General features: G+C 64.4%; 1 protein-coding gene across 18 annotated transcripts in view; it reads left to right on the top strand.

Moving 5' to 3' along the window:
* Positions 1-3,705: 3,705 nt before the first annotated feature.
* Positions 3,706-10,000, top strand: part of LOC103825267 (transcription factor COE4-like) — a 23,984-nt gene continuing 17,689 nt past the window's right edge. For 17 of the 18 annotated variants that reach the window (XM_050973387.1, XM_050973389.1, XM_050973390.1 and 14 more), the window contains exons 1-5: positions 3,796-3,968; positions 4,204-4,267; positions 4,360-4,415; positions 4,601-4,674; positions 5,253-5,321. In XM_050973387.1, coding sequence (XP_050829344.1) covers positions 3,897-3,968; positions 4,204-4,267; positions 4,360-4,415; positions 4,601-4,674; positions 5,253-5,321 — 335 coding nt within the window. In that variant the 5' untranslated portion in view covers positions 3,796-3,896. Of the gene's footprint in view, positions 3,969-4,203; positions 4,268-4,359; positions 4,416-4,600; positions 4,675-5,252; positions 5,322-10,000 lie in introns of all 18 variants that reach the window. The other variant, XM_050973401.1, reaches the window with a different exon arrangement.

Here is a 10,000-nt window from a genome sequence, read left to right on the forward strand (position 1 = left end):
CCCGGGCTCCACGGGAATTCCAGGGGCCGTGGGCATCCCGGGTTTTATGGGTATCCCGAGGGTTCTGGGCATTCCAGGGCTCTGGACATCCCGGGCTCCTCGGGTTTCCCAGCTTCCCTGGGCATCCCAGGGCTGTGGGTGTGCCAGGCTCTCTGGGCATCCCAGATTTCCACGGGCATCTCGGGCTCTGCTGCTATCCCAAATTCCAGGGGCATCTCCGGCTCTGCAGCCCTCCTGGGCACTGCGGGCATTCCAGGGGTTGTGGGCATCCTGGGCTCTGGGAGTGTCCTGGGATCCGCGGGAATTCCAGGTTCTGTGGGCACCCTGGGCATCAGCTGTGGGCATTCCAGGGTATTCCATGCCCCGTGGGCATCCTGGGCTCTGGGAGTGTCCTGGGATCCACGGGAATTCCAGGTCCTGTGGGCACCGTGGGCATTCCTGGTTCCGTGGGCACTCTGGTGTCCTGGGTCCCACGGGCTCCATGGGCATCCCAAGGTGTGCCCCCCACCTCCATTTTTCCTGGCATTCCTTGGGCCTCTGGATCCCCTATCCCGGTGCATCCCGGGATCCCCGTGGGTTTCGGCTGCCAGGGGTTTGTGCCAAGGGGAATGGGACAACAGCTGTCTCCAAATCATAAGTGCCGACAAATCCCTGCCGTGTTCCGGGGCCTCAGATCCCACTTCCATCCCTCCTGGGGGCTCAGATCCATTCCTGCCCTTTTGTGGGCTAGATCCCATTCCCTGCCTCCTGAGGGGCTCAGATCCATTCCTGCCCTTTGGGGCTCAGATGCCATTCCCTGCCCTCCTGGGGGGCTCAGATCCCATTCCTGCCCTCCTGGGGGGCTCAGATCCCATTCCCTGCCCTTTTGGGGGCCTCAGATCCCATTCCCTGCCCTCCTGGGGGGCACAGATCCCATTCCCTGCCCTCCTGAGGGGCTCAGATCCCATTCCTGCCCTTTTGGGGGGCTCAGATTCCATCCCTGCCCTCCTGGGGGGCTCAGATCCCATTCCCTGCCCTCCCTCAGTGTCCCTTGTCCCTCTCTCCCGCCTGTGCCCAGAGGGGTCAGTGCCACCCCTGTCCTGCTGTCCCCTCTGCCAGGTTTGGGGTGTCCCTAAGCGGTCATGGTGGCTCCCTGGGGTCCCCCCAAAACTTTGGGATGCTGGAAAACCTCAGGGACCTCCCCCCATCCCCCAAAGGGACCCCAGCGCGGCCACCACCGCGGTGACAGCCACCCCCGGCGGTGACGATGTGACACAGCTGAGGGACAGCAGTGCCGGACGGGGGTCCTGGGGAGGTGCTGGCCTTGTCCCCGTGTCCCCAAAAAGTCCCCGGGACCCCTGCAAGGGGACAGAGGGACACACCCGGGGCTGGCAGTGGTGACAGGGATGTGTCACCGAGCGGGCAGTTTGGGGTGTCCCCTCCCGCCCTCCCTGTGCCACCCTGGTGGCAGCTGGGCGTGTGCCACCATGCTGGCAGTGCCACGCGTGGGGACACCTGGCTGGGGGGGGGAGAGGGGGTGTTAACCCGCACCCCACAAACACCAGCGTCCCCCTCGCGTGTCCCCGTGGCCACCGCAGTGTCCCCAAGGGGTTGGCACCGAGTTCCCACGCTGTGGGGTGGCACCAGGACCCTCTCAACCTCCCGTCCCGCAGTGTCCCCAAAGGCTTGGCACCGAGCTCCGGGGTCCCCCTGCGGGTCCGGGGTGACCCACGCGGTGTCCCCGCGGTGGGGTGGGGTCCCCACGCCCCCCGAGCCCCCCGGGAGCCGCTCCAGGGCCGTGCCCGGGGCCGCCGCCGCTTTCCTGGAAGCGCCGGGGCCGCGGCTGCTTGGAAATGCTTGATTGCCTTTAATAATTAATTAACGCGGCGGGCGGGGCTGGCAGCGCGGGGGGGACACGGCGGGGGACAGCGGCGACAGCCAGAGCCACCCCCCGCCTGTCACCGAGGCCATCTGGGGGGCGCGGAGGGGAATTTTTGGGGTTGGGAGGAGCAGCGGGTGCCGCTGTCCCGTTGTACGAGGGGGGGACAGTGAGGGGACAGAGGTGTCCCCGCGGCGGTGGGACCCTGAGAGCAAAGCCACCAGCGCGGGGAGGGGACAAGGGACACGCCGCGGTGTCCACTTGGCAGGTGTGGGGACATGATGTGACCCGTTTGTGGTGGCCGCGCACAGGTATTGTCGCCTCGCCAGGTGTGGCCCCGCGGGTGTCCCTGGGGACAGTTTGGGACCCCGCGGGTGACCCTGGGGACAATTTGGGACCCCGGGGAGCAGCTGAAGGAGCTTGTGCTCAGAGAAATGTCCCCAGAGTGTCGCCAAGGTCCCCAGGGGCTGGGTTCGCGCGTGGCCCCGGCTGTGGCCGGGGTGACACTGGGGACCCGCTCCGCTGCTGCCGAGGGGACACCGTGGGGACAGGGGCCACCAACGCGGTGGGGACACGGTGACAGTGACGGGGACTGTGCTGCAGCCATCGTCCCTGAAGTGGCTCTGCTGTCACCGTCCTGTCACCGCGGGTGTCGGGGTAGGGACAGCAGCGGTGACAGCGGCGAGCCCAGAGGTGGCACTGAGGGGTGGCAGCGCGGGTGGCTTGGGGGGGGGGGGGAATGTCCCCCCTGTCCCCTTCTGTCCCTCGTGTCCCCGATGCCCGGGCCAGGATGTCCCCATCTGTGTCCCCTACTCTGGACAGGGGTGGTGTGCTGGGGACAGGCTGGTGGCCCTGGGGACAGAGTGCTGTAGGTTTTGGGGGTCCCAGTCCAGAGTGTTGGGGTTCCCAAGGACTGGATTTTGGATTTTGGGATTTTGGGATTCTGGGAAGGGGGCCAGGGGTCCCATGGAGGAGGATCTGGGGGTCCCGGTGCAGTTTCTGGGTGTCCCAATCTTGGGGTGAGGGGGTGTTGGGGGTCCCCAGGATGGGGCGCTGGTGTCCCCTGGAGGAGATTTTGGGGGGTCCCAGTGCTGAATTTCCGAGTGTCCTGGTAATGGGGTGCTGGGGGTCCCCAGAATTGGGGTTCCTGGGGATGGGAATCCTGGGAATGGGGTGCTGGGAGTGCTGGGAATGGGGTACTGGGGGTCCCCAGAATTTGGGTTCCCGGTACTGGGGATCCCCAGGATTGGGATGCTGGGGGTGCCGGTGTCCCACGGAGGAGGTTTTGGGGTTCCTGGTGGTGGGGTCCCCAGGACTGGGGTGCTGGGGATGCTGGTGTCCCACGGAGGAGGTTTTGGGGTTCCTGGGAATGGGGTGCTGCGGGTCCCCATGCCAGAGTGTTGGGGGTTCCCTGTGTTGGGGATCCCCAGGATTTGGGTTCTAGGGGATGGGGATCCCCAGAACGGGGAGCTGGGGGGTCCCCGGGGTGGGGTCCTGAGGGTCTCAGTGTTGGGGATCCCCAGGTCTGCGGTTCCTAGAGAGGGGGTGCTGGGGGGGTCCCCGAGAGGGGGCACTGAGGGTTCCGGTGCTGGGGGTCCCCAGGATTTGGGTTCTCGGGGATGTGGATCCTGCAGATGGGGTGCTGGGGGTCCCCCGAACGCGGTTTGGGGGGTTCCCGGTGCTGGGGATCCCCAGGGCTGGGGTTTATGAGGATGGGCATCCTGGAGATGGGGTGCTGGGGGTCCCCGAGATGGGGCACTGAGGGTCGCTGTCCTGGGGGTCCCCCGGACGCGGTTTGGGGGGTTCCCGGTGCTGGGGATCCCCAGGACTGGGGTTCCCGGGGTTTGGGGTTCCCGGGGTTTGGGGTTCCGGCTGCGGGGCTCCCTGTGCCGCGGTGGCGGGGCTGTGGCCGTGGCGCTGTCGCGGCTGTCCCCACACCGTGGCCTGTCGCAGCGGGGTGTCGCTGGCCCGCGCTCACTTCGAGAAGCAGCCCCCGGCCAACCTGCGCAAGTCCAACTTCTTCCACTTCGTGCTGGCCATGTACGACCGCCAGGGCCAGCCCGTGGAGGTGGAGCGCACCTGCTTCATCGACTTCGTGGAGAAGGAGAGGGTGAGAAACCCCAAAAAACCCCAAAACCACCCCAAAAAAACCCCCAAAACCGCCGCGGGGCCGCCCCTGCTCGCAGCGGGGCGGGGCAGCTGCGGCTGAGGCGGGAGCGCGACCCCAAATCGCGGCACGAGTGACCCCGAAACGGGGTGGGTGGGACATGGAGTGACCAGGAGGGGACATCGGGTGACCAGCTGTGACCCGTCGCCGTGACTTTTGTCCCCCAAACCCCCTCCAGGAGCAGAACGGGGAGAAAACCAACAACGGGATCCACTACCGGCTGCAGCTGCTCTACAGCAACGGTGGGCGCGGGGTCTGGGGGGGCTCCGGGCGGGGTTTGGGGTGTCCCCAAGGGGAGGTGACAAGCGGGGTGACCCCTCCGCTGTCCCCGCAGGGCTTCGGACCGAGCAGGATTTGTACGTCCGCCTCATTGACTCCATGTCCAAGCAGGTACCGAGACCCCGAATCCCCCCAAAACTCCCCCAGCCCCCCCCGGCCCCACCCGAGGGTGACATCTGGATGTCGCTGCGGCCACATCTGGCCGGGGGCGGGGAGGTGGCGCAGGTGACGGGGCTCGGGAGCGCCTCGCTGGTGCCACCCCGGTGTCGCGGCTGTCCCCTCGGTGTCCCCTCCAGGCCATCATTTACGAGGGGCAGGACAAGAACCCCGAGATGTGCCGGGTGCTGCTGACGCACGAGATCATGTGCAGGTGGGCTGGGGACAGCCGGGGGGTGACAGGGGTGTCCCCAAGGTCCCTTCGGCGCCCGCTCGTGGGTACCGACCCCGCGCTAATTAGCGAGCCGAGCCAGCGCCGCTAATTAACCCCGCGACAGGGGACAGGCCACCCCCGGTGTCCCCACGGGGACCCCCGCTCGTGGTTGGGGACCGCGGGTGGCCCTGCGGGGTCGCCTGGGGGTGACACGGAGCCCCGGGGTGGGTCCCCAACCCCTTCAGAGCCACCCGGGGGTGACAGGGACGGGTCCCCAACCCCTTCAGAGCCACCCGGGGGTGACAGGGACGGGTCCCCAACCCCTTCAGAGCCACCCGAGGGTGACACGGAGCCCCCGGGACCCCCAAATCTGTCCCCAACGCCATAAAGGGGTGGAAAAGTGACATCCCCGAGTGTCCCCCCCGCCGTGTCCCCTCCCTGCTGTCCCCTCTGTCCCCACCCCTGAGGGACGGGGCGGTCCGAGGGTGGGACACGGGGACCTGGCGTGTCCCCCCCGGGGTTTGGGGGTCCCTCAGCCCTCGCTGTCCCCTGATGTCACCTGATGTGCCCGTGCCCAGCCGCTGCTGTGACAAGAAGAGCTGCGGGAACCGCAACGAGACCCCCTCGGACCCCGTCATCATCGACAGGTGCTGGGGACATTGGGGACATTGGGGGATATTGGGGACATTGGGGACTTCGGGGGACATCGGGGGACCTGGAGGGGGTGGCAGCCACCGGCAGTGTCCCCAAGCTCGGGGACATGATGCTGATGAGCCAAGGGACAGCAGAGGGCACTCCGGGTGTCCCCAGGGGGTGACAGATGTCGCATCAATAATGGAGGTGGCACCGGCGAGTTGGGGACATCGCAGGGTGGCTGTGTCCCCGTCCCCGAGGCCACCGTTGTCCCTCTGTCCCCTCCGGGGTCCTCCTGCCTGTCCCGGTGTCCCCTCCCTGGTGGCGCCAAGCCAACCCCGGGGTTGTCACTTGTCCCCTTGTCACTGTCCCGTGTCCCCTGTCCCGCAGGTGTCCTGGGGCTGTCCCCGCGATGGCGCTTTTGGGGTCACAGGGCCTCCCCGGGACTGGTGTCCCCTTGGGAGATGACACTCCGATGGTTGGTGGCAGTGTCCCAAATGTCCCTGTGTCCCCTCCTCAGCCTCAGGACTATCGGGGGGTCCCACGGTGCCAGGCGTGTCCCCAACCTGTCCCCCCATCCTCAGCACTTTTGGGGTGTCCCCAAAGGGCTTTTGGGGTGTCCCCAACCCCCTGTCCCCATCCACGGGACTTTTGGGGGGTCACCCAGTGCCAGGCGTGTCCCCAACCTGCCACAGGACTTTTGGGGTGTCCCCAGTTCCCTGTCCCCATCCCCAGCACTTTTGGGGTGTCCCCAATCTGCCCCCGAAAGCTTTTGGGGTGTCCCCAATCCTCTCTCCCCACTCCCAGGGTTTTTAGGGCTCACTCAGGACTTTTGGGGGGGTCACCCAGCACCAGGAGTGTCCCCAAACTTGTCCCACCCATCCCCAGAACTTTTGGGGTGTCCCCTGTCCCCATCCCCGTCAATTTTGGGGTGTCCCCAACCCGCCCCAGGACTTTCGAGGTGTCCCCTGTCCCCATCCCTTTTGTGGGGTCACCCACTTGCAGGAGTGTCCCCAACCCCCCGCAGAACTTTTGGGGTGTCCCCTGTCCCCATCCTCATCACTATTGGGTTGTCCCCAACCTGCCCCAGGACTTTTGGGGGTCCCCTGCCCCCATCCCTTTTGTGGGGTCACCCACTTGCAGGAGTGTCCCCAACCCACCCTAGGACTTTCGGGGGTCCCCTGTCCCCATCCCCGTCACTTTCGGGGTGTCCCCTGTCCCCATCCTCGTCACTTTTGGGGTGTCCCCAACCCGCCCCAGGACTTTTGGGGGTCCCCTGTCCCCATCCCTGTCACTTTCAGAGTGTCCCCAACCCTCCTCAGCACTTTCGGGCTGTCCCCATCCCCGTCACTTTCGGGGTGTCCCCAATCCCCTGTCCCCATCCCCTTCATTATTGGGGTGTCTCCTGTCCCCATCCCCGTCACTTTCAGGGTGTCCCCTGTCCCCATCACTCTTGGGGTGTCCTCTGTCCCCATCTCCGTCACTTTTGGGGTGTCCCTAATCCTCTGTCCCCATCCCCGTCACTGTTGGGGTGTCCCCAACCCGCCCCAGGACTTTTGGGGGTCCCCTGTCCCCATTACTATTGGGGTGTCCCCTGTCCTCATCCCCGTCCCTTTCGGGGTGTCCCCTGTCCCCATCCTCGCCACTATTGGGGTGTCCCCAACCCGCTCCAGCACTTTCGGGGTGTCCCCTGTCCCCATCCCGGTCACTTTCGGGGTGTCCCCAACCCGCCCTAGCACTTTCGGGCTGTCCCCACCCCCGTCACTTTCGGGGTGTCCCCTGTCCCCATCCCGGTCACTTTCGGGGTGTCCCCTGTCCCCATCCCTGTCACTTTCGGGGTGTCCCCAACCCGCCCCAGCACTTTCGGGCTGTCCCCATCCCGGTCACTTTCGGGGTGTCCCCTGTCCCCATCCCTGTCACTTTCGGGGTGTCCCCAACCCGCCCCAGCACTTTCGGGCTGTCCCAATCCCCGTCACTTTCGGGGTGTCCCCTGTCCCCATCCCTGTCACTTTCGGTGTCCCCTGTCCCCATCCCTCTCGGGGGGTCACGCAGGGCCAGCCGTGTCCCCAGCCCTCCCGCGGAGCCCCCCCTGTCCCCCGTGTCCCCGTGTCCCCCCCCGGGCCAGCCCCGCTGGTTTGAGAGCGCGCTAAGTGCCCCTCTCGCGGCGTTAATCAAATTACCCGGCAGCGAAAATTGACGCTTCTCATTAATTAGCCACGATTATGCTAATTGCGCATTCAAATTTATGCGCCGCGAGCAGAAGGTGCTCGGCAGCGGCGCCGGGCATTTGCATATTCAATGGTAATTAGCGATGCTAATTAATGCGCCGGCCCCGTATTTTTAACTCGCGGGGGTTCAGCCCCAGCCCCCCTGCCCGGGGCTGGGATTGGGGGGATTTAGGGGGGATTTGGGGTTTTTTTTGGGGGGATTTGGGGTTCCCCCCCGGCCGCGCTGTGCCGGTGGTGGCGGGACCATTTTTGGGGCGTTTTCGCGGCGTTTTCGGGGCGTTTTTGGGGCGTTTCCCGGCGTTTTCCAGCTCCTTCCTTGCCCTGATTACCACCCGCGGGGCAGGAATGGGATTATGGGAATGGGGGGAATAGGGGGACCCCCCTTTTCCTGTGTTGTCCCATAAGGTGGGACCCCCTTTCTGTGGGGTCGGGACCTCCTCAGTGTGAGATCCCTCTTTGTGGGGTCCCCCTTTTCCATGGGGTCCTGGAGATGAGATTCCTTTTTGTGGGATCCCCTTTTTGTGGGATCCCCCTTTCCGTGGGATCTTCTAAATTAGACCCCTTTTTGTGGGATCCCCTTTTTGTGGGATCCCCTTTTTTGTGGGATCCCACTTTTTGTGGTATCCTCATTTTTGGGGGATCCCCCTTTTCCGTGGGGAGCCCCTCGCTGTGGGATTCCCCTTTCCATGGGAAACCCCTTTTTGTGGGATTCCCCTTTCCATGGGAAACCCCTTTTTGTGGGATTCCCCTTTCCATGGGATCCTCCCCTCCACAGCAGCTCCTTTTTATGGGATGCCCTCCCCATGAGATCCCTTTTTGTGGGATCCCTTAATCCATGGGACCCCCTTTTTTGGGATCCCCTCATCCATGGGACCCCTTTTTTGTGGGATCCCTGTCCTTGGGACCCCCTCTCTGTAGGACCAACTTTCCCTGGAAATCCCTTTCCATGAGACCCCTTTTCCTCTGGGATCCCCCTTTCCACGTAACCCCTTTTTTGTGGGATCCTTTTCCCCCTTGACCCTTTTTGTGGGATCCCCTCTCCCTGAAACCCCTTTTTTGTGGGATCCCCTTTTTGCAGGATCCCCTTTTTGTGGGATCCCCGGGGTCCTTTTCCCCCTGGGACCCTTTTTTTCTGGGATCCCCTTTTTGTGGGATCCCCTCTTCCTGAGACCCCTTTTCCCTGGAATCCCCTTTTTTTGGGACCTGCTTTTTGTGGGATTCCCTTTTTCTGGGACCCCCTTTCTTTTGGGACCCTCTTTTTCTGGGACCCCCTTTTTTGTGGGATCCCCTTTTAATGGGATTCCCTTTCCATGTAACCCCTTTTTTGTGGGATCCCTTTTTTTGTAGGATCCCCATTCCCTGGAATCCCCCTCCGTGTCCCCCCATCCTGACCCGGGGCTGACCCCACTTGGGGTCCCCCAGATGTCCCCAAACCCCGTGTGACCTCAGGGACGAGCCCGGGGGTCCCCAATGTTCCCACCCAGGGATCCCGGTGTCACCCCCAGCGGGATGGGAACAGGGAGGGACACTGGGATGGGGACACTGGGATGGAGACAGACATGGACACTGGGATGGGGACACTGGGATGGGATGGGGACATTGGGATGGGGACAGGGAGGGACACTGGGATGGGGACACCGGGATGGGATGGGGGCACTGGGATGGGGACACTGGGATGGGATGGGGACACTGGGATGGGGGCACTGGGATGGGGACAGGGAGGGACACTGGGATGGGGACACCGGGATGGGATGGGGGCACTGGGATGGGGACAGGGAGGGACATGGAATGGGAACCTGTGTGTCCTCCACCCCATTGTCCCCAACGGAGTCACCAGTGCCATGGCAGGGGGGACACTGGGGTGGGATGGGACTGGGATGGGGACAGGGTGGCACAACGGGGTGGGGACAGGAAGGGACTGAAGGGTAGGGACAAGGTGGGGACACTGGGAAGGGAATGGTGTGGGGACACTGGGATGGGGACAGGGTGGGACAGTGGGATGGGGACAGGATGGGGACACTGGGATGGGGACACCAGGAGGGAGATGGGGACACTGGGATGGGGACAGTCGAAGAGGGACAGGATGGGAACATTAGGTTGGGGACAGAGCAGGACAGGGATGGGAACAAGAAGGGACAGTGGGATGGAGATGGGGACACCAAGATGGGGACACTGGGATGGGATGGGGACACTGGAATGGGGACAGGGTGGGACATCGGGGTGAGGGTGGGGACAGTGGGATGGGGACAGAATTGGACATGGATAGGGACAGGATGGGGACACCAGGATGAGGACAGTCTGGGGACATCAGAATGGGGGTGGGGACAATGATGGGGTGGTGACAAGAAGGGACAGTGGAACTGGGACAGAAAGGGGACACTGGGATGGGGACACCAGGACTGGGGACAGGATGGGGACACCAAGATGTGGATGGTGACAATAATGGGGTGGTGACAAGAAGGGAC

This window comes from Serinus canaria, chromosome 4 (genome assembly GCF_022539315.1).
Source record: "Serinus canaria isolate serCan28SL12 chromosome 4, serCan2020, whole genome shotgun sequence".
Classification (NCBI taxonomy): domain Eukaryota; kingdom Metazoa; phylum Chordata; class Aves; order Passeriformes; family Fringillidae; genus Serinus; species Serinus canaria.